This window comes from Scyliorhinus canicula, chromosome 7 (genome assembly GCF_902713615.1).
Source record: "Scyliorhinus canicula chromosome 7, sScyCan1.1, whole genome shotgun sequence".
Lineage (NCBI taxonomy): Eukaryota > Metazoa > Chordata > Chondrichthyes > Carcharhiniformes > Scyliorhinidae > Scyliorhinus > Scyliorhinus canicula.
The window spans coordinates 46,998,559-47,023,601 of record NC_052152.1 but is presented as its reverse complement, the minus strand read 5'-3'; the positions used below and the strand labels follow the sequence as shown (position 1 = coordinate 47,023,601).

The window sequence follows — 25,043 nt, the reverse complement described above, 5'->3', positions numbered from 1 at the left end:
TTTTCACGGGGTGAATGTGGTGAATGAGATTCACACGGTATTATAAGTTACCAATGTCACTCTGTTCCCATTGTATATACGCACCGATATTGTAAGTGCAGTTGCACTACCTGACCACCAGGGGGAGTAGCTCTGGGAGTACTCGAGAGTTTGTACTGGGCTCCCCCCTTGGTTTCGCCCAGAACTCCTCCCCTTGTAGCTGCTGTATAAAGATCTGTGCCACAGAGCCAGCTGGCCAATTCATCGAAAGTTCAACGGCGAACAGGCTGGCTCTGTTGTAAGTATATTAAAACCACTATTCTAATCCTACAAGCACGTGTCCGTAGAATTGATGGTTCCATCACTGGGGGCGGGGGGGCCCCTGGATGGGCAAGGCCCATCCCTGGTTGGTCCTGTAAGACACAAGACAGCATGTAGGGTTAGACAGTCGGAATGGGGTGAAGCCTGAGGGGGTAAGGGGTGTAGGGTGAGGGGTGTTCGGGTGTGGGGTGAGGGGGACTTAGTGGGCGCACATTAGTCGTGAGGACCCGCAATCCAGACTGGGGGGTCCCACTTCATGGCGCACCGCCAACCTCCACATCGGCGACCTCTCTCTCCTCCTGCCTGCCGACAATGTCTAGTGCCCTCTGCTCGGGCATGGTGAGGGGATGCAGGTCTAGTGGTCCCCCTTCGGTCTTCTCCCGTTCCCGGTGGTTGTGCGCAGCCTTGTCCTGGAGGGACAAACACAACAGCAATAGTGTTAGATGGCCTGCCGCATGCAGCCCAGGGGTTGGGTTGCTGATGGCATCAGTAGCCGGGGTACCTGGCCATAGCGGCTGGCATGGGTGCAGCCTTGTGGGTCAGGGTGGGGGTCCGGCCTTCCTCCTGGGGGGGGGGCACTTGTGCGTGGGGGCTAGGGGGGTCAGTGCCAGGGACACAGCGCTGGGTACTCACCCTGGTCCCCCAAGGAGGTTGTGCAGTTTTTTTCTGCACTGGTCTCCAGTCCGGGCCATCTTGCTGACTACGGCTCCCACTTCTGCCCAGGCACGGTGAATGACCTCTGTCTGGGCCTGAGTATTAGCCTCCTCTCCTCCACGGAGTCAAGACACTACCCTCCTTGCGGCCATGTTGGCTGCGACACTTGTGTGTAGGAGGGGGAAAATGCATTATGTGCAGCTGTGACGTCGCTTCAATTACGGAACAGGCGAATCAGCCGGCAGTCCGTTAACGGCGTGTTGTGGTTCCCGATACGCCCGAGCTAGCCCTTTGGGAGCGGTTGAATCTCTGCAGCTGTGGACCCGATCATGCCGTTGTGAAACTCCACCGTTTTCACGATGATGTCAAGACCAAATCTCCAGAATGGAGAACTGAGCCCTATGTTTCTTGGCCCTTTTCACCCAGTTTTGGGAGAGAATTTTATTTGAACGGTCTCCAGTAAAGTCGTGGTAATTAGGGAATGTCAAAAACCCAACGGAAAAATACGGCATGAAAAGAAAGGAGCGCTAGTTTGCCTGAGAGCTCTGGTTCGGCGAAGAGTTCTGTGGGAGGAATGATAACGGGGGTAAGTTCCGGTTGGGACTGCGCCCATTACAGTGGAGACGCTGGCCGAGGTGATGGCTCTGGAGTTTGAGTGGCAGTTTGATAAGTTTTTTGAAGGCATGGGAAGGAGATGGTGGGAACACTCAAACAGTTGGTGGACCGTTGAGCTGAGCTCATGCTTCTATCTGTAAACACACCAATGCTTTGAAGAAGAAGTGTAATTAAACTGTTATATTACTTTTCCTATGACAACTCGGTTAAAATATGTTCATGAGAGCCCAGTGAGTAATGATTGACGTACAATTAAGCGATTAAGTATAATATTGCTTTTCGGAAATATCAATCTAACAAAAATAGGATTATGAATTTAGTAATTATTGTTGCCACGTCAACCAACTAGTTACTTTCCACCATTGCTGCTTAAGATCTATCTACAGCATAGTGCCAGATCAAAATCCCTAACGCTGAAGTCCTTGGAAAGGTGGTGCATACCTGGTATCTGGAGCATGTGCATCAGATCTCTGCTTCACTGGTTTGACCATGTGATTTGCAAGGCAAAGCCTGCATCCCAAGGCAGTATTCTATAGCCAGCTGAGCACGGCAACCTGAGCCGTTGGACACTCCTGTTGTAAGGATTTGTTCAATGGTTCACTAAGAGGTTCAGAGGCTTGTAAAGTTGAACAGTAGCTAATTATTGGCAACACATAACTATATAAGCATGTTCAAGAGGGTTTAGCTCAGGCAATGAGCTAACTTCATACTTATTTCCACGCAAGTCTCTCGACCATGTCAGCTCCAGGTCCTAACTGGTCTGCTCTATTTACCAGTTGCTTGTCATGTGACTCTTTACATCAAACTGTGGACAGTACTATTCTCCAGTTCCACATTTACCCTTGCTATGCCAAATACCCTTATACTACACCTCCCCACAAATCTTTATCTAATAAATTTACAATTCGGTCTTTCTTTATATGATACCCCTTCTCCCCCATCAGGTCTCTGACTTAAATTCAGATGGTTCTGAGGCTTATCGATTCTTCCTGATTTTGTTCTGGCCACATTTGGAGGTGCGTTGGACTTAGTTGTTTTCAGCCAGCTTTGTTGCTTTGGTGTTGAACTCATAAGTATTCTGTTTCTGGAGCTTGGTTGTCTTCACCTGATTCACTTTTTGTGCTCCTTGAAGTTGAACCTTTCCTTATCAACAACCCTTGTTTGGACACTGCAGGTTTGCCCCTTGCGTAGGGGAAGTTCACACCATTCCTTTTTGGCTTTTTTCTTCTACCTCGGGGTCTGCCATGATTTTTCTAGAAGTTTCAGTTTGAAAAGTTGAACCTTCATTTCAACTTGTTTAATAATTTTAGTCAATTTAGTTTCCACTCTTATTTTCCAATTCTTTTTCAAGTTTATGAGTCTTTTCATTCAGCTCACCAACTACTCTGCTGAGTTCAGTTGTATTTATTTAGAGTTATTTACAGAATCCTTATGCAAGCTTAGCCGCTTCTCCTGGGCATTCAGTTTAATTTGGAACTTTTATTTTCTTGTCATTGACTGCTCCTGAGACTCTTTTAATTCACTTGTTAGAACCTCAGTCTGTTTCTTAGAATTTTCCGTATCTGATTTTTAAAGCTGAATTTGCTCTCCCGTATTACATTTTCATGTTTTTCATATTGGTAGTTCAAGAATTTAATCTGTTTAGGTTGTTAATTTTGAATTCATCCTACTGTTTCATGGTACTTAATAGAGATTTCTGATACTTGGGCCAGAATTTGACATTGCTTGGGCAGGCATGCGCCAGACTTGGCAGTGCGAGATGACATCAGACGAGTATCCCTTGTCATCACGCAGTCATGCGATATTTCGGTCAGTGGGAGCATACGGGAGTCTGACACATGCCGGCTAACAATCAAGCAGTCAATTTAGCCCATTAAAGGGCCAAATGAAAGCAATTTTACATGACCTGTCTACTATTGGGGTTGGCGGGTGAATTGATTGGCTAGGCGGCTTTTACATTTTAGCTGCAACCTCATTCTAGGGTGGGATGAAATGTTACGGTTGAAATAAAAATAATAAACATGAGTGGGGACTTAGGTTTGTGTCTGAATGTGCTACCTAGACAATGCAACTCTTCGATCGGGTTTTATTTAGTACAGGTCTGCAGCTCCCTGAGACAGCTCCACAGTGCTCTCCCCTTGAGGTAATCCCTCACAGTAACTTCATTGAAGCCTACTCGTGACAATAAGCGATTTTCATTTCATTTTCATTTCATTTCATTTCATAGAAGTGCCAGCCTGCACCCTCTCTTACCTCAGCCCCCCGCCCCTCCCCTCCCAAGCAGTGCTGAGCCTTTACCAGTGCACATCTCACACTGACTATCCATTAATTGGCCAGCCAGTGTGTAATCACATTGTGGGGCCGATCAGAGCCTGAAAAGCTTTTCGTATTCACCAAGGACGTGTGTCCAACTGGCGCAAAATTCTGACTTTGAAGTTAATTTAGTTCCAGTTGCAGATATCCATCTTTCTTGAATTTGCTTAAATTTTCTCGGAGACTCTTTCACCCCTTTGTGAGAATTTTGACATTTATTAGGGTGTGCTGTAGGAGTGATAGAGAACTCTTTTTCTGATTGTCAAATTGGAGATACACATTTTCTGACTTTGGTTGCTCCTGTATACAAAAATTCTAACTCACCTCTTTTTCCTCTTGCAGTTCCAAAACTTAGTTCCATAATGTTTTCATTGTCTTAAACTCTTCAATAGGAACATATTTCCTCTTTCAAAGCACTGGGACGGGATTCTCCACCGCCTGACGCCAGAATCGGGAAACGCAATTGAGTGGAAAATTGGTTTTGATGCTGAAATCGCAGCGGGCACCGTTTTCATGCCAAATCACAATTCTCCGATGCCTCAACTGCGGTGCCAATGTGTTCATCTCTGCACGTACAGTTGGCATATCATTAGCTGGCCTAACACGATATTCTCTGGGGTCTCTGCGATTCTCCGCCTTCACTGGGGGAATTCAAGATGGGGAGGTTCACTTGTGGTTTAAAAAATTGAGAAACAAGCGATGTGGCTGATGAGGAAGAGAGAGGAATTAGGACATGGAGAAGTGCCTAGCCAGGGTGCGGGGCGCCAGGGGTGAGCAGGGGACAGGCTGGGGCAGGGGTGACCCCCCCACGGAACTGGGGCGTATCCAGGCACGGACTGCAATTGTCGTGGCCTTCAAAGCAGCCATCTTGCTGCGCACCCCACTGACAACCCACCTTGGCCCCTGGTTCTGCAGAGTGACATTGGCTGTATGGGTGCTCCCACCCTGCTCTTCAGCCCCCCCCTCACCCTCTCCACCATCCCTGCATTGCATCCCCTGCCATACCACCCCCCCCCCCCCCCAAACCCCCCAAATCAGTCGCCACCCACTGGTGGGGCATCACGCGGCCCACCCAAGGGCAATGCACGAAGTCCCTTCAAGGGAGCGCCTGACTGGGGCCACGGAGCACACGGCTGGCAAGGCAGCGCCAGCCTCCGATACCCCTGGCAGCAGGGACAGGCATTGGGGCCAGAGGCCTCCACGTTGCCGGATACTGCCGGGGCCAGGGGTGCAGGATGAGGGGGGGCATGAGGGAGCAAGGGATGTAGTGCCAACCAGGGCTACCGCGTAGCCCTTTGGACTTGGTTGGGCACAGGGGTATGCATCATGCTAACACATCAGCTTTTTGTCCCCTGAAGACAATGAATATTGGAATACAACTAGCAATGGTGACCTTCCTCCTAGTTGCCGCAGACCTGTGGGATGCATGTACGAGCTGGAGCTGCTCGAGGAAGAGGAAACTGCAGCAGCAAAGAATACCCCAGTGGAACAGGAGGCAGCCGCTGAGGATGTAGAGCGGCCGCCAATATGTCATTGAGGAGGAGGAGGTGCAAAGGAGCTGTTGCATAAGGTCTCATGTGTACCGGCAGCACCTGTCTTTCGAAGGCCTGCCGAACCGGGCATGTCATCGAAGATTCCGGCTGAGCAGGGGGACAGTGTGCCATATCTGCCAGATCATGGCGCACCTGGCACTGGCACTGCAGGGGAATGGGTGGAGGACATCCATTCCTGGTGACGGTCACCCTGAACCTTTACGCCACAGGCTCCTTCCAGGCGCCAAGTGAGGACCTGTCCGGAATCTCTCGGAGCTCGGTGTACAGGTGCATCTGTGTCGTCACGGAGGTCATATATCCCCAGTGAGCATAATGCATCCATTTCAGTGTGGATCGAGTCTACCAGGATGCCATCACAGAGATGCCCTGCATCCAGGGGGAATCGATGGGATGCATGTCACCCTAAGAGCACTTGCAGATGACAGGCCGCTATTGCACAGCAGAGGGGCGACATGCTGGAGGAGGGGGTTGAATGCCAGACCTCGTTCAATGAAGAGGATGCGGGGGAGTACACCTGGGGAATCCCTGCATGCGATCTGACCATTCCATCACAGTGTCATTGAATCCCTAAGGTGGCAGAGGTGGGGACATTGCGGGGGTTGGTGCGGCGTTGGGGGTGGAACACTGGAGCAGTGAATGCTGGCTGAACAACGGTCCCTGAGCCAGGCCCACCCCCAACGTCCACCTATTCCGCCTCCTCCCATCCCACCCGCACCCCTCTGTGGCCAGCCCAGACCAGCCCACAGACCAATAACATCATTTTTGGAAGCCGTATTCAATATCTTTTTTTTTTAACTCCTCAATATTTTCCGGGGCATGTATTCATTCTTCAGAGAGTCTTTCAAGGCAGTAATTTTTTGAATACATGTTTGTTTGCTGACTGAGATTGAGGTTGAGATTTGCTGATTGAGGTTGAGATTTGCTGACTGAGATTGAGGTTGAGATTTTCCAAGTCCTTCTTCGATTTGCCAACAATGGAATTCAAAGTTATTATTTCCTCCTTGGCTTTTTGGATATACGTACTGAGTCTGCACGTGATTTAGATTTTTAATTATTGCCTTCGTCTCAACATTAAACCTTTTTTGTTTCTTACAAAGCCTCCTTGTGACATTGTGACTCCTCAGAAATGTGTTTGTTCAAGTCTTGAACGGTTTGGTTCATTTGAAGACTTTAGTTCATCATGCATCTTTAAGGTATCTACTCCGCTTGAATCTTGTGTTTCACATCCTCTAATTCTGCTTTAATCAAACATTTTGTGATCTATTTCTGTTTTTTCTTTATCCACCTGCAGCTTGGAATGCTCTACAACTTTTACTTCGCTCAAGCCCACTGGCTCAACATTGCCATCTGCTGTTGCAGTTTGGGTAATATATTAACATTTTCAAAAAGTTCTATTTTAAGTCTTCCAGATGATTCTTTACCTCCTCTTCCCTCTGCACTAAACATTTTGGTTCACGCATTCCACTATGCTGACCTGATCTGTCGCCATCATGTGGTTTGCTTGGGTATTGTCTTTTGCCCTTTTGTTTCCTTATTGGGAATGTTCTGTCCTTTTTAAACTCTGTGTACTCCACAACATGAAGATTAAAATACTTGTCAAAGGCTTGTAACATCTCATCAACGTTGGCTGAGGATTTATCACTACCTTGCATCTAGATTACTTCTTCCACAAATTGATCAAACAAATGTCAAAACATATTAACCTGGACTTCCTCTGATTTCCTACTTAGTCCAGATGAACTTGGTAAGCATAGTAATCCAGGATACACAACTTTGAAGGTTAACTTTGTTAATTCGTAACTCAAAAAGTGAAGCCACTACCATGGCACATAACAACAAAGTCTAGCCCGTGGTTACCAGATTAGTTGGTCTAGATTTGGGTCGGCACTTTAAAGGCTGAATTAAAGAGTCCCAGCTGGGCGGGCCTCTACCAATTGCCAGAGGAACTCGTACTCGATGAGCCGCACGGCGAGATCTTTTATTAATTCCCCCGTCGCCCTCGTGAGGGTTATCATAGGTTTAGAAATATAAGTTCTCCAAGATGTACAATTTTGCAACTGGTTTGGCCCCTACATCAAATTGATCTGGTAGGGATGCTGCAGTAAAGTAACCTTTTTTCCACTTTTTCCAGTGCTTTTCAGGTTTTGGCAGGCAATCTCAAAGGGATCCATTTTGTGCGGAAATTCTTTGAATCACAGGTTTTAGCGATTTAGAACATTTTCAGAGTATTTTAAGGCAATTAAAAGATGATTCCAACCTTTGGCAAAGTTTATAAAACTTTTGTTTTCTCAGAGGAGCTCAGCCAACATGTGGTATAGCACCAACTCAGAACCCTGGCAGGCCACAGTGATTTGCTGACTGATTGACTCCCTGAAAAAATTTAAAGGCTAGTTCAGCTAATTTTTTGCCTGCTCTTGCTAGGTTATTTGGCATGACAATCAATTGGGATTCACAATGGACTTCTACATGTTCTGATGGAGTCCTCAGCAGCACAATGTCTGCAATGGAGCTTTTTATGCAATCTCCCACTGTGTCTTCCTTTCAGGTGCACTTCAGTCAGGTCAGGATGCTGTTCCTCTAGTTTTTCTGATTCAAGGGTTCTGTTCCAGTTTCCCTGGGATTCTGAGTTCTTTCATTGCTGCAACCATGTTGTAAGGATTTGTTCATAGTTTCACCAAGAGATTCAGAGACTTGTAAGGTTGAACAGTAACTGTTTATGGTATACCTTATTGAGTTTTTTGAGAAGGTGACCAAACAGGTGGATCAGGGTAAAGCTGTTGATGTGGTGTATATGGATTTCAGTAAGGCGTTTGATAAGGTTCCCCACGGTAGGCTATTGCAGAAAATAAGGAAGAATTGAAGGTGATTTAGCGGTTTGGATCAGTAATTGGCTAGCTGAAAGAAGACAGAGGGTGGTGGTTGATGGCAAATGTTCATCCTGGAGTTCAGTTACTAGTGGTGTACCGCAAGAATCAGTTTTGGGGCAACTGCTGTTTGTCATTTTTATAAATGACCTGGAAGAGAGTGTAGAAGGATGGGTTAGTAAATTTGCAGATGACACGAAGGGCGGTGGAGTTGTGGATAGTGCTGAAGGATGTTATAGGATACAGAGGGACATAGATAAGCTGCAGAGCTGGGCTGAGAGGTGGCAGATGGAGTTTAATGCGGAAAAGTGTGAGGTGGTTCACTTTGGAAGGAGTAACAGGAATGCAGAGTACTGGGCTAATGGCAAGATTCTTGGTAGTGTAGATCAAAAGAGAGATCTCGGCATCCAGGTACATAAATCCCTGAAAGTTGCCAGCCAGGTTAATAGGGCTGTTAAGAAGGCATATGGTGTGCTAGCCTTTATAAGCAGGGGGATTGAGTTTCGGAACCACAAGGTCATGCTGCAGCTGTACATAACTCTGGTGCGGCCGCACCTGGAGTACTGCGTGCAGTTCTGGTCACCACATTATAGGAAGGATGTGGCAGCTTTGGAAAGGGTTCAGAGGAGATTTACTAGGATGTTGCCTGGTATGGAGGGAAGGTCTTACGAGGAAAGGCTCAGGGAATTGAGGTTGTTTTCGTTAGAGAGGAGAAGGCTGAGAGGTGACTTAATAGAGACATATAAGATAGAGGGTTAGATAGGGTGGACAGTGAGAGTCTTTTTCCTCGGATGGTGATGACCAACACGAGGGGACATAGCTTTAAATTGAGGGGTGATAGATATAGGACAGATATCAGAGGCAGTTTCTTTACTCAGAGAGTAGTAGGGGTGTGGAACGCCCTGCCTGCAACAGTAGTAGACTCGCCACCTTTAAGGGCATTTAAGTGGTCACTGGATAGACATATGGATGAAAATGGAATAGTGTAGGTCAGATAGGCTTCAGATGGTTTCACAGGTCGGCGCAACATCGAGGGCCGAAGGGCCCGTACTGCGCTGTAGTGTTCTATGTTCTATGTAAGTAATCACTAAATACATATATATAAGTTATGGACCAGACTATGAGCTAACTCCATGCTGACTTCTACACAAGTCATGTCTGCTCCACATCCTAACCGGTCTGCACTGTGCAGGTTTCTTGTCATGTCACTCTTTACATCACATTGTGTGAAATACTGGTCTCCAGTTCCATATTAACCCTTGCTATGCCAAGCACCCTAAGTCCCAATCCCTAACTTGGATACAAATACTTTTTAAAAGCCAATCTCAGAGCCTGGAAGTTGGACCCACTATGTGGGGGGGGGGGGGGGGGGGGGGGGGGGGGGGGGGGGGGGGGGGGGGCACAATCTTGGATAGATCAAAATGGAGAAGTCTTGATCTCAGTCAAGACTATAAGGTTTTTTATTAAAAAGAAATCCCTGTTATGGGAGGGCTGTTTTCAGAACCCCAAAATGTATCATGGAGTTCAACCAACCTCTCCCTTTAATGTATTGTTGCCTTTGAAGCACACGGCTTGGTCTCCAGGTGTGGTATTACAATTATGGACACGTGGGTTTTTAAACACAAAACAATGTTCATTCCATGAATTCAACGTAACCTTTTTTAAATAAACATTGGATCCCTAACACCCCTTACTTCAAAGATAATCCCGAAATTTTTTTGCCATTTCCAATGAGTCAGACTCTATCTCAGGCAACTTTAAATGCTTAACCACCACCATAATTACCTTATCTTTTCGCATTTTGTTAGGTAATGTTAACTGCAATGTTTTTGCCAAATCCAACAGTCTGCGTTTTGTCTCTGTCCGTAAGGTACTGCGTGTGACATTCTCCACCCCCAAAAACTTCTGAGCCTCTGAAAGAGCCATTGCTCACAACACTCTCCCCACTTAAACTAAAATACCACACTGGAAAAGTAACAATCCTTCACTGTCTTTAATTTCACAAAAGCCAATCCAATGGACAGACTTTTATCCCCTTTGAGCCCCCAATTGTTATGGGAGCGGCGTTTTCAGAACCCCAAAATGTATCATGGAGTTCAACTAACCTCTCCCTTTAATGTATTGTTGCTTTTGAAGCACACGGCTTGGTCTCCAGGGGTGGTATTACAATTATGGACACGTGGGTTTTTAAACACAAAACAATGTTTATTTCATAAATTCAACTTAACCTTTTTTAATAAACATTGGATCCCTTAACACCCCTTACTTCAAAGATAACCCCAAAATTAATACAACACTAAATAAACCCTCAAATGTTCCTTCAAACCTCCAAAAGACTTAACACCTTTAAACAGAAATACATCCGGTTAAAGACATTACTATTATGAGTTTAAATCACCCAAATGATTCAGAGATAATCTTTCCTGGCAGAGATCACCGCAGATCCAGCTCACTGCAAACACAGACACACCCAAGCTATTTTTATTCATGTAGCTCTCAGCAAACCAGACAGGCACTTTTCAGCTGCTCTCTTAAACTGAAACTAAAAGCAGAAGTGAGCTCAACTCAGCTACCCCCACCCTCTGACATCACTTCAGTAATATGAGGTGCTCCATTTCTTAAAGATACATTGCTTAAACATCCATTTCTTAAAGGTACTCTCGCATGACCACCCCTAATCCCAAGTATTTTCTGAAAGTAGGAAGCCCAGCATTCCCTGATTTAAAAAATTCTTACCATAAAAGAGTGAAAAAAACAAACACTGAACACTATCTTGATTAAATACCTATTTTATAAAACACAGAATCGACGTCAGTTAAACATGAATTAACAAGATAATTATCATTGACTATGTGCTGTATTTTACATATTAAATGGCAGATACAACTAAGACAGACCTTACAAATTGACTTGGCAGTCCATTCAATACATTTGTTATATTGCAAAGTCTTTTGGAACTCTGTCTCCATCACAAAGATTTTCAGCAGCGCACAACCAATCCGAGTAGTTCCACGGACATGCTTTCATCAAAAATGGAACATTTTTGCAGAACTTCTTCAACTCTGCCTATGATAGTCAGGATGGCATAGAACCATTAAGGTTATTTTCAATAAGAAGTCTTAGAACACCAGGTTAAAGTTCAACAGGTTTGTTTCAAATCACTAGCTTTTAGAGCAGTGCTCCTCCCTCTGGTGAATCAGTGCTCCGAAAGCTAGTGATTTGAAACAAACCTGTTGGACTTTAACCTGGTGTTGTAAAACTTCTTACTGTGCTCACCCCAGTCCAACGCCAGCATCTCCACATCATGGTTATTTTCAATAATAGAAATATCTGCAGCAGCAAAATCTTTGCTCATTCTCAGGTTCAGAATCTAGCCTCTGTCTTCTTCAGCCTGACTACTATTCTTTCAAGTCATAAGGTTGTATTCTCCGATTTTGAGGCTATGTCCCCTCGCTGGCGTTTTACGACAGTAAAAATGGCATAAAACAGCCACTGATCCTCCATTTGGCTGGGGGCTAGCATAAATGCAGCATAGAGCACCAGGCTCTAGCTGCCGATACGGCTTGGAGAATTGCTGTGGCCACGCATGTGCACGGCGGCGGCCTGCAGCGGCTGCGCAATGCAACAGAGCGCCGGCCGCTCGCAGACCCGGCCTGCAAAATAGTGACCCCCCTCCCTTTTGGCCGGCTCGCGCGTCCTGGACCACCTCCCAACATTGCCCCCTTCCTCCGGCAAAGTCCCCCCTGCCCGTGGATTGGGTCTCTCCCGACTGGCGGTGCTTGACTGAATCCGCAGCCACCACGCCGAGTTCCTGATGCATGAGACCAAGAGAGATCCACGCTGTTGGGAATTTGGATGGTCGGTGGCGGAACATCAGGGTTTGGGCTTTGGGCAATGTCCTCAGGCCGTCGATACGTCGCACGGCGTACCCTGTGTATGCTGCTTTGGAGGGGGCGGAGCATCGCAAAAGCGTCGCCACCTCCAATTTGGTTGGAAATGGGTAATCTCCGGTTGAATGCGATTTCGCATCGGCGACTGGAGAATCTTGCCCTGAGAATCCCTGCAGTGCAGAAAGAGGCCATTGGTCCACCGAGCCTGCAACGATCCACTCTGCCCTATACCCATAGCCTAAGCTGCGCCTCCCTGGACACTTAAGGGACAATTTAGTGTGGCCAAGCCTTCTAATCTGCACACCTACCAAAGTGTGGGAGGAAACCAGAGCACCAGGAGGAAATCCATGCAGACACTGGGAGAACGTACAATTCCATCAGACTCAGCATCTACCAATGAGCTCTGAGTGTTCTCGGTGTGTTTTTATATGATTTCAACTTGGTTCAGTCTCCCCAAACATTTTTGTATACAGTCTAAGGGCCCGGTTCTCCCAAAAAATTTCAAGTTAATTTGTGGTAGGTTTTCAGGGAAGTTTCCCACCGGCTCTACCGGCGAATTTCCCACCGTAATTCAATGACACTTAGTACCTCTTTTGGGCCCAGGGGAGTGTGGTGATCCACTACTGTATATATATGTGTGTGCCTGTATTAGGGGATGTACAACAGTACCTGCTATTACAAGTTTGCCGGTAAGCCACTGCCGGCTAGCTCCGCGCACATGGAGCAGTATAAATATTCATGAGCTTTTCTGAGCTGCCATTCTGCAGCTGCAGTCAAGGGAATAACATCTCACGGTAATAAAGTCTCTCTTGTACCGATTCGTGTCTTTGTGTGCAATTGTTAGTGCCTCAATTTATTACCGTGAGATTTCCCCCATCATGGACATCAGAATTAAACCCGACCGCCTGCAGCTGGATCCGCAATCGCCGAACGCCAGGAAAGACTTTAACCACTGGCTGGCTGTCTTCGAGGCCTACATCACCTCAGCGGACCCTACACCATCGGAAGCTCAGAACGTTCAACTATTTTACTCAAGGTTGAGCTCCAGCGTGTTCCCGCTGATACAGGACGCGCGGACCTACGCCCGTGCTATGGAACTGCTCAAACAAAATTACGTCCAGTTGACGAACACTCAGTTTGCGAGGCATGTACTCTCCACTCGCGTCCAGCAACCAGGTGAGTCGATTGAGGACTTCTGGCGGGCCTTTATCCCTCTAGTACAGGACTGCGAGTGCCAGGCCGTCACGGCCATGGAACATTCCAACCTCCTCATGCGAGATGCTTTTGTGACGGGTATTGCATCGGATCCCATCCGGCAATGACTGCTGGAAGGGGCCGCGCTCGATCTAGCGGCGACAAAGACTTTAGCGCTCTCTATGACGGTCGCTTCCCGTAACGTGCAATCCTACCCCGCCCACTCATCCTACTGCGCGGCCCATCCATCATACCCCTCGTGGACCCCCGCAGTATGCCTGCGCTGCTTGCCACACCGCGCACCCTGGGGGTCCCCGCTGCTTCTTCTGCGGCCAGCAGAAGCACCCCCGCCAGTGCTGCCCGGCCCTCACCGCGACCTGCAAATCCTGTGGCAAGAAAGGCCACTTTGCAGTGGTGCGTCAGGCCCAAGCAGTTGCTGCTATCGCACCTCTCCCTCTCTCCCCAGCCGATCGCACAATGGGCCCCGCCATCCGTTGCTCCCGGGGCCACGTGCGATCAGTGGGCGCCGCCATCTTTTGCCGCCCCCACAATGTGCGCACCATGGGCGCTGCCATCTTCCTCCCCCGACTCCACGTGCGATCAGTGGGCGCCACCATCTTGCCCCGCCCACACAACGTGTGCTGCATGGGCGTCGCCATCTTCTTCCCCGCAGGTACTTCGGACGCCGCCATTTTGTCCTCCCCTCGGGACTGGACCATGGGACCCGGGTCGCTGCCGCTACTCATCGGACTCTTCAGACTCTTCGGACGATCGCCTCCATGACGCTCGACCAATCCCGTCCTCGCAACCTGGCTACCGCTTCAACGACGGTGCTCATCAGCGGCCACGCGACCTACTGCTACTTGACTCCAGGAGCACCGATAGCTTCATTCATCTGGACACGGTAAGGCGCTGCTCCCTCGCGGTCCATCCCGCCAACCAGCGGATCTCCCTGGCCTCCAGATCCCACTCTGTCCCGATCCGGGGCTTCTATCTGGTCAAACTCACCGTACAAGGCGTGGAATTCAGCCGTTTCCGCCTGTACGTTCTCCCCAACCTCTGTGCGACACTTTTACTGGGCCTGGACTTCCAATGTACCTCCAGAGCCTCACCCCTCAAATCGGCAGACCCCTACCCCCACTCGCCATTTGCGGCCTCATGACCCTCAAGGTTGACACCTCCCTCCCTCTTTGCCAATCTGACTGCAGATTGCAGCCCGTCACCACCAGGAGCAGAAGCGTACAGCTCCCAGGACAAGACTTTCATCAGGTCCGAAGTCCAGCGGCTGCTTCGGGAGGGTATTATCGAGGCCAGCAATAGTCCCTGGAGAGCCCAAGTGGTGGTGTGTAAAACTGGGGAGAAACACAGGATGGTCGTGGACTACAGCCCGACCATCAACCGGTACACGCAGCTCGACGCGTACCCCCTCCCTCGCATATCTGATACAGTCAATCAGATTGCACAGTATCGGGTCTTCTCAACAATTGACCTGAAATCCGTCTACCACCAGCTCCCCATCCGTAAATCGGACCGTCCCTACACTGCCTTCGAGGCGGACGGTCGCCTCTATCAATTCCTTAGGGTTCCCTTCGGCGTCACTAACAGGGTCTCGGTATTTCAACGAGAAATGGACCGAATGGTTGACCGGTACAGACTGAGGGCCACATTTCCGTACTTAGATAATGTCACCATCTGCGGCCACGACCAGCAGGACCATGACGCCAGCTGTGCCAAATTTCTCCACACCACATCTCGCTCAACCTCACTTATAACAAGGAGAAGTGGGTATTCAGCACAGACCGCTTAGCCATCCTCGGCTACGTAGTCCAAAACGGACTACTGGGGCCCGATCCTGACGGCATGCGCCCCCTCATGGAGCTTCCCCTCCCCCACTGCCCAAGGCTCTCAAACGATGCCTAGGGTTCTTTTCTTACTACGCCCAGTGGGTCCCACAATATGCGGACAAGGCCCGCCCACTGATCCAGCCCATGCAATTTCCCCTCACGGCCGAGGCACAACAGGCCTTCGCCCGTATTCGCTCAGACATAGCCAAGGCCGGTATGCACGCAGTAGACGAGACACTGCCCTTCCAAGTAGAGAGCGACGCTTCAGATGTCGCCCTTGCCGCCACTCTAAACCAGGCAGGCAGACCCGTGGCATTCTTTTCCCGCACCCTCCATGTCTCCGAAATTCGACATACCTATGTTGAAAAGGAGGTCCCGGCTATCGTTGAGGCGGTGCGGCACTGGAGGCATTACCTGACCGGCAGGAGGTTCACCCTCCTCACTGACCAACGGTCGGTAGCCTTCATGTTCAACAACACGCAGCGGGGCAAGATCAAAAACGACAAAATCTTGCGGTGGAGAATCGAGCTCTCCACCTATAATTACGAGATCTTGTATCGCCCTGGCAAGCTCAACGAGCCCCCAGACGCCCTCTCCCGAGGTACATGTGCCAGCGCACAAGTGAACCAGCTCCGTGCCTTGCACGAGAGCCTTTGCCATCCGGGGGTCACTCGGTTGTACCACCTAATCAAAGCCCGCAATCTGCCCTACTTCGTCGAGGAAGTACGGACAGTCACCAGAGACTGCCAGGTCTGTGCGGAGTGCAAGCCGCACTTCTACTGGCCAGACCTTGCGCGCCTGGTGAAAGCTTCCCGCCCCTTTGAACGCCTCAGCGTGGATTTCAAAGGGCTCCTCCACCGACCGCAACACCTACATCCTTAGTGTGGTCGATGAATTCTCTAGGTTCCCCTTCGCCCCCATGCCCGGATATGATGTCTGCCACCGTCATCAAGGCCCTCGATTCCATGTTCGCTCTGTTTGGTTTCCCCGACTACATCCACAGTGACAGGGGATCCTCATTCATGAGCGATGAGCTGCGTCAGTTCCTGCTCAGCAGGGGTATCGCCTCCAGCAGGACGACCATCTACAACCCCCGGGGAAACGGGAAGGTAGAGAGGGAGAACTGGACGGTATGGAGGGCCGTCCAGCTGGGCCTACGGTCCAGGAACCTCCCAGCCGCTCGCTGGCAGCAGGTCCTCCCTGATGCATTCCACTCCATTCGGTCACTGCTGTGCACCGCGACTAACAAAACACCCCATGAACGTGTTTTTACCTTCCCTAGGAAGTCTACATCGGGGGTGTCGCTCCCGACGTGGCTCGCAGCTCCAGGGCCGGTCCTACTTTGTAGGCATTTCAGACTCCACAAGGCAAACCCTCTGGTGGACAGGGTACGCCTGCTCCACGCGAACCCCCAGTATGCCTACGTGGAGTTCCCCGACGGCCGCCAGGATACAGTCTCGCTCAGGGACCTGGCTCCCTCGGATGCCGATCACATGCCCACACACCTCCCCACCCACGTGCCACATCCCTTTCCCGGCGCCCCCAAACATCAGCCCCACCAGGTCCATCCCTCGTTCCCCTGCCCACACTAGAGGACATGGAGGATTTCGGCACGCTCCTGGAGTCGTCCAGCCACTGACCAGCACCAACACCGCCACCACCGATGCCGTCGACGCCGACACCGCCTGTGCAGACGTCGCCACCACTGCTGCGTCGCTCTCAACGAACCGTCAGACCGCAGGTCAGACTCAACCTATGACGGGCACCGGGTTGCAAGATGGACACTTGATTTTTGTTCCCCCTCCCCCTCTGTAAATAAATCACTGCTTATGTATAATAGTTTCACTTCACCCCTGCCGGACTCATTCTTAACAGGGGGTGAATGAGGTGATCCACCACTGTGTATGTGTATGTATATATATATATATATTATATATATATGTGTGTGCCTGTATTAGGGGATGTACAACAGTACCTGCTATTACAGGTTTGCCGGTAAGCCCCTGCCGGCTAGCTCCGCCCACAGGGAGCAGTATAATTATTCATGAGCTCTCCTGAGCTGCCATTCTACAGCTGCAGTCGAGGGAATAACATCTCACGGTAATAAAGCCTCTCTTGTACCGATTCGTGTCTTTGTGTGCAATTGTTAGCGCATCAGGGAGTTTTAGCCCACAGTTAGAAATTATTTTAGCACTGGGATGCTGAACTCGGAGATTGGAACGCCATTTTGAAAGTGTGCCCCGATCTCCAAGAGTGCTTGTGGGTCCCCCACTCACCCCACCCATGGGCAGTGTCACCCGCCACACACCTGGACACTACCCCCCCCCCCCGCCAAGTAAGAACACCTCGCTGGGGGTCCCCTTCTTCAGTTCACTCCAAGACCCCTTACCGCACCCACTTCCTTCCAGGACCCCCCCACATCACCCACCCAAACTCCCCAGGGCTCCTACTTACCTGTCCTGCACCCCCCTACCCTTCAAAGGCCTCCTCCACCCTCAATTTATGGGCATGGCCCCCCCTCAGCCCATGGCCGTTGTCTGTCCTACCCTGGCACTTTGGCACCTTTGCACTGCCACACTGGCACCAAAGCAATGCTCCTGCTGGCTTGGCAGTGCCCGCGTTCCAGGGGACTGTCCAGGGAGCCACCATACACTTATCCTGACCACCCAAGGGTCTCCAGTGGCCCGGGCGATCCCCTGGGTGCTTCCACCTGGTCCACGTTTGTGTGGATCAACACTGATCGGTGCCTGGCTGCAGCCTCCCGGGGAGGCCAGTGACTCGTGAGAGGCCGCTGGATCCCGCACAAGTAGATCATATGTAGGTTTACTACCTACTTCCGTGAGTGTCATTTGGTCCTGCCCATTTGGGGCGGGGTTCCAACTCCGACGTCTCGTAGCGCTCCGGAGAATCCCGAGAGGCTTTGGGAAGGTCGTTGGAGGCCTTTTGCGGCATTTTCCAGCCACAATGCACTCAAGCGAGAGCCCAACGTGGCCGGATATTCACGCCCTAAGTTTCCTTAGAAAATGGGAGAGTCAGTCTTTTCTCAGTTTTCCTTTTTAATAAGTGTCTGTCTCAAAAAGTCCAAGCCTTGAAACTAAGGATTCCATCACACTTTCATCAGGCATTCTCAACATTTGAGGAGAACAGAGGGCTCTCCAGCGCAAGCAAGCATGCCCCAAAGCCAGTGCTTTCATCCACTCCTCTAACAGTGACTTCATATTTAATTGTAATTGGATCTGAAAATCAACATTAAGATCACAAATGAAACAACGCCAACCTTGCTGAACAATCATTAATTGAAACAATAGGAGAATAAACCTTTGTATTAAATTACCCAGCTACAATGGGGAAAATCAAATCTCCATTACCATTATGACAGACTCTTGTCACTATAAACTCTAATTATTATTAATGTCGCTTTATTGAGTATCATTATTGTTTACTGCTTTGATATAAACAAAGTGAGTTTTTGCTTTGCTTTAATGCTCTGTGAAGTTAGTTTTTTTTCTCCCATTTTAGGTGAATTTGAGGAACACTTGGCTATTAAGTGCGTCTCAGAGAGCATGGCTGTAGATCATGGTACATCTAAGGAGCCAGTCAGAATACAATAATAATAATGTTGCTGAAGTATTTGTTAACCAAATGACATGTTACCGTAAAGTGTCAATTTAGATAATTAGTGCTTACATTTGAATAGTAGTAGAGGGAATCAAAGATCTAGTTTTCTTTGAAGAGGTCAAGGGTGTCATAGCCTGTCTTGTCTAAAACAGGAATTTGAAAAAAATTCATTCCTAAAACAATTGGTGGAATTTTCCATGCCCATGTGACATGTTTCGCAGCAGCGTCATTGGCTGTCGGCAGGATCTTCTGATCCCACTGCTGTCAACACAGTTTCCCGTTCTTTGCACGCTGCCCAACTGTAGAACTCATAATGGGGGTTTTCCACCAGTGGGAACAGCCAGAAAATTCCAGCAAATGAGTTTAAAGAGCCATTAGTTCACAATGGATGGACAGAATAAGAAATGGAAATTTATTTGGTTACTAATCCTAAAAACACCAGATGTTTTTCCAACGAACAGTACAATAAGGTTATAGTTTTTTAAGGAATGTACTTCAAACACAAATATATTTTTATGATCTAGCTTTATACAATTCTGCACATCATCATCTTCTTTCTTCAGCTTCTCCCATATTACATGGGTTCGCCAGAGTGCTGGTTTACCTTGATGTCAACATCATTTTATGGAATTGGCGGGGGTTTTTACAGCTGGATGCTCTTTCCTATTTGTCTGGGCCTGGAAAGCAGAGCATGCTGACCACCTGCTCTTATTGCCAACGTAAGTGTGTTTGAAGGATTTTCAGGTTCACAATCAATATTTTGGCTTTATAGCATTCTGTATATATTTTAACCATAAATTTAATGCAGTGCATGCACATAATTAATGTATTCATTTATTTCCTTTTGAATTGGATTCAAAGCATGACAATTTGTATCATACTTTTACATCTTTCTAGCCTCATTAAGGTGAAAGATATTAATGCTAGGGAATGGAAAATGTCACATTTCATCGTTTAGTGCCAGCTGCAAATACATTTAGATGTACAATGCCACCTGCAATCTACTCCAGCAATTTGGTTTGAGCCTCAACTAATCACCTTGATTTTAATTGCACCATTGTGACAAAGTCTGAGCTTTATGCTGTGGATTCAGATTAGACAAATCTATTTTATGTATGAACTTTGCAACTAACAGGAACTTTCACTCTATTAATCTGGGCTAGGATTGAAGTCTCATCCCAAAGTTGAAAGGCTAGTATTTTTACATAAAAGTTTTACTGCAGAATTTATGAATATGTTTAACATCAACTTTGGTACTAAATTAGATATGAATGAAGGAGCTCTGAATCATCTGAAAATGCATTCAACAGTTTATGTTGTAATTGGAAGAAATTTATTTTTTAACCAACATCAATTTAAATGATTAATTGGTTGAAATAAACATTATTTTAAAGCTAGCTGTTTATATGATTTTTTTTGTGAACAGTTAATAGCAGATTCCTTGACTTAGAATTTATCAGACTAGGCCGTCCTGGTGTTGATTGCTACTGTCAACATGATAGTGGAGCAGCTGTATTGCAGCTTCAGTTCCTGATCAATGAGGTAAGGTAATAAAACTCAATTAGCCTGATTTCTGATAATTACTGAGAATCATCGCCATGGAATAATATGCATTCAAAAGATGCTGCATAATTTATATCAGATGACTTGTGTGTAAAGATTATGGCTTGGATGTTCTGATTAGCCCAGTTGGTAGAAGTACAACAGGATGGAAGATTCTCCTGTTTTAGGTACGTGCCCCTGACCCTGGGCAGATTTGCAAGATCAACTCATTTAAATAATTTTGTCAGAATTCTTGTCTGCCACTACCCCACCCCCTTCCAGGAATCTACCTAGATAAGGGTTTGGCAAGTCTTGGCCAGCTGTTGCAGTTTAATGTAGCCTATGGCCTTTGGACTGGACCAGAGTGCTGATATTATTTTCAGCGCTTTACGACATGATCGAGTACATAGTATTTCCATGTCATTTCATTTCTAATCTCTTGCCCCACCCCCCACCCACCCCACCCACCCACACACACACACACACATGTCCCATGCTGCCCATAGCAACCTGGATGCCAGGAATGTTTTCTCAGAGCCAATTGCAGCAACTTATACGCATTTAATTCTCATTAACCCAAACATATTTGTGTGGACATAATATGTGCCCAGTGTCACGTTTGGGCAAAAATAGCAGCTTCTGAAGAATTTTCCAATTCAGGTCCATGGGTCACTGAAAGTGGCAACACAGGTGGAGAAGGTAGTCAAGAAGGCATACGGCATGCTTGCCTTCATTGGATAGTGCATTGAGTATAAAAATTGACAAGTCATGTTGCAGCTGTATAGAACCTTAGTTAGGCCACACTTGGAGTATAGTGTTCAATTCTGGTTGCCACACTACCAGAAGGATGTGGAGGCTTTAGAGAGGGTACATAAGAGGTTTACCAGGATGTTGCCTGGTATGAAGGGCATTAGCTATGAAGAGAGGTTGGATCAACTCGGTTTGTTCTCACTGGAATGATGGAGGTTGAAGGGTTGTAGTGATATGAGGAAATCATATCTGAGATGGCTGGTGCACAATTCTTTACAAAACTTGATGCATTTCGGGGTTTCTGGCAACTAAAGCTCGAAGAACAATGTACAAAATACTGCAATTTCAATACGCCATTTGGGTGGTACTGCTTTCTGAGAATGCTGTTCGGCATCAGAAATTTTTCACCATGCCATGGAGCACATAATCAAAGGTATTGAAAGTGGATATATGGACACGGATGATATCATCATTTAGGGCTCGAGCATAGAAGAGCACAATATGAGGTTGTTTAAAGTTCTAACGAGCTTCAGGAGAAATGGGCTGAAGCTCAACAAGGAAAAGTACTAATTTGGAGTAACTGAAGTCACATTCCTAGGTGATGAGCTCTCATCTCAGGGCATTGAACCTGACAAGGACAAAATCCAAGTAATTCTCAACATGCCAAAACCACATGACAAGCAAGCCATCTTAAGAATGATGGGTATGCTCAATTTTATCGGGAAATTCATTCCAAACCTGTCAGGAAAACAACCTATTGAAGTGATCTCCTGCACAAGACAATGGATTTCACTTGGACTGAGCAACATGAGCAAGAGTGGAAGAAGCTCAAGATTTCACTAACCACCACGCCAGTTCTCACATTTTTTAAAAAATTTAGAGTACCCAATTCATTTTTTTCCAATTAAGGGGCAATTCACCTACACTGCACATCTTTGGGTTTTGGGGGTGAAACCCACGCAAACACGGGGAGAATGTGCAAACTCCACGCGGACAGTGGCCCAGAGCCGGGATCGAACCTGAGACCTCGGTGCTGTGAGGCAGCAGGGGTAACCCAAACAGACGCGCCCAAAGATGGTCTGGAAACAGTTCTTCTGCAACTCGAGCATGATGATTGGAAACCAGTCGTATATGCATCACGATCCATGACGACAAAAGAGCAAAGGTACACTCAAATCGAAAAAGAATGCCTGGGTTTAGTTGTAGGCTTGGAGAAATTCCATGACTATGTCTATGGGCTTCCAACTTTCACAGTGGAGACAGCTCATCGTCCTTTGGTTAACATCATAAAAACGAATCTCAACCAGATGTCTCTGCTTATTCAGAGGTTGATGATGAAGTTACAATGCTACGACTTCAATCTCATCTACACACTAGGCAAATATTTACTCTTAGCAGATGTATTATCGACAGCGCCGATATAAAGTATTAGTAGTAAAATTGCTCAAGATGTCCGTCTGCATGTCAATCTTATTTCCACACTACTCTCAGTATCAGAGAGTAAAAACAGCGCGAGAGGAGAGACAGTCGGGAGAGTGAAAACAGCGCGAGAGGGGAGACAGCCGAGAGACGCAGTGCTTGCTGGTTGTGTTTTATTTTTACCTGTATTTTTACCTGTATTTAAGTTCGGCGGTTGCTCAACCCGAGACACTACACTTGTAGTGTCCCCCCACCCTTCCACCTCCTCTAACCTAAGCGGGTGAGTGAATATCAGGTAAGCTCTTTCTTCTTGTTTTTACTGCACGTTATCTAGGGGGGATGGCAGAGAAGGCAGTGCAATGTTCCTCCTGCAGAATGTTTGAGGTGAGGGATGCCATCAGTGTCCCTGCTGATTTCACCTGTGGGACGTGCACCCATCTCCAGCTCCTCAGAAACCGCGTCAGAAAACTGGAGCTCGAGCTGGATGAACTTCGGATAATTCGGAAGGCAGAGGTGATCATAGATAGTAGCTTCAGGGATGTAGTTACTCCGAAGAATGAAGATAGATGAGTGACAGTGAGAGGGGCTGGGAGGAAGCAGTCAATACAGGGATCCCCTGTGGTCGTTCCCCTTAGTAACATGTATACTGCTTTGGAACAAGTGGGGGGGGGGGGGGGGGTCGGAGAACTTAACAGGGGTAAGCCACGGTGAGCGGATCTCTAGCACTGAGCCCGTCCCTGTTGCTCAGAAGGGAAGGGGGGAGAGCAGCAGAGCAATAGTTATTGGGGACTCGATAGTTAGAGGGACAGACAGACTGTTCTGTGGCAACGAAAGAGATTCGCGGATGGTATGTTGCCTCCTGGGTGCCAGGGTCCGTGACGTCTCGGACCGTGTTTTCAGAATCCTTAAGGGGTAGGGGGAACAGTCACACAGATTACACATCGGTACCAACGACATAGGTAAGAGTAGGGACGGGGATTTAAAACAGGAATTTAGGGAGCTAGGATGGAAGCTGATAGCCAGGACAAACCATGTTGTCATCTCTGATTTGTTGCCGGTGCCACGTGCTAGCGAGTTGAGGAACAGGAAGAGAGTGCAGATAATCACGTGGCTGCAGGGGTGGTGTAGGAGGGAGGGTTTCAGTTACGTGGATAATTGGAGCACATTCTGGGGCAGGTGGGGCCTGTACAAACAGGGCGGTTTGCACCTGAACCAGAGGGGCACCAATATTCTAGGAGGAAAATTTGCTATGGATTTTTGGGGGGGGGTTTAGACTAATTTGTCAGGGGGATGGGAAAACGAGCTGTAGTCCAGAAGCCAGTGTTGAGAGTAGTGAGGTACTGAGGAGGGTATCAAGGTCGCAGGAGTGTACCGGCAGACAGGAAGGTGGGTTGAAGTGTGTCTACTTTAATGCAAGGAGCATCCGGAATAAGGTAGGTGAACTTGGGAGCGTGGATTGGTACTTGGGACTAGGATGTTGTTGCCATTATGGAGACATGGGACGGGATTATCCCCTACCCGGCGGGGCGGGGGGGTAACGGAGTGGCGCCAACCACTCCGCCGTCGGGCCTCTCCAATAGTGCGGAATTCTCTGCACCTTTCGGGGCCAAGCCCTCACATTGAGGGGCTAGGCCCGCGCCGGAGCGGTTGGCACCACGCCGACTGGCGCCAAAACCGGCACCAGCGGCCTTTGACGTCCAGCGCCTGGCGCCGGGGCTGGCCGAAAGGCCGGCGCCGGGGCTGGCCGAAAGGCCTTCGCCGGTTCGTGCATGCGCCGGTGGTGTCCGGATGGGGCAGTTTTTGTACAGTGTGTGCAGGAGGATTTCCTGACACAATATGTGGCTAGGCCGACAAGAGGTGGGGCCACATTGTATTTGGTACTGGGTAATGAACCGGGCCAAGAGTTAGATTTGTTTGTGGGAGAGCACTTTGGAGATAGTGACCACAATTCGGTGTCTTTCACTATTGCAATGGAGAGGGATAGGGCCATACGGCAGGGCAAGGTTTATAATGGGGGAGGGGTAATTATGATGCGATTAGGCAAGAATTAGGGAGCATAAGATGGGAACAGAAACTGTCAGAGAAAGGCACAAATGAAAAGTGGAGCTTGTTCAGGAAACATACTGTCTGTCCTTGATAGGTATGTCCCTGTCAGGCAGGGAGGAAATGGCCGTGTGAGGGAACCATGGTTCACAAAAGAGGTTGAATGTCTTGTCAAGAGGAAAAAGGAAGCATATGTAAGAATGAGAAAACAAGGTTCAGTTGAATCGCTTGAGGGTTACAAGGTAGCAAGGAATGAGCTATAAAAAAAAGGCTTAATAACTATAAGGTTCGGGGTGGGAGATATAGGAGGGATGTCCAAGGTAGGTTCTTTACTCAGAGTGGTTAGGGTGTGGAATGGACTGCCTGCTGTGATGGTGGAGTCGGACACTTTAGGAGCTTTCAAGCGGTTATTGGATAGGCACACGGAGCACACCAGAATGACAG

At 48.1% G+C, this 25,043-nt stretch overlaps 1 protein-coding gene across 6 annotated transcripts in view; it reads left to right on the top strand.

Annotated features, from left to right (window-relative positions):
- stxbp5l (syntaxin binding protein 5-like) overlaps window positions 1-25,043 on the top strand; it is a 721,261-nt gene that overhangs the window by 120,703 nt on the left and 575,515 nt on the right. For all 6 annotated transcript variants that reach the window (XM_038801940.1, XM_038801939.1, XM_038801935.1 and 3 more), the window contains exon 3: window positions 20,306-20,387. In XM_038801940.1, the coding sequence (XP_038657868.1) occupies window positions 20,306-20,387 (82 nt within the window). The remainder of the gene's footprint in view (window positions 1-20,305; window positions 20,388-25,043) is intronic.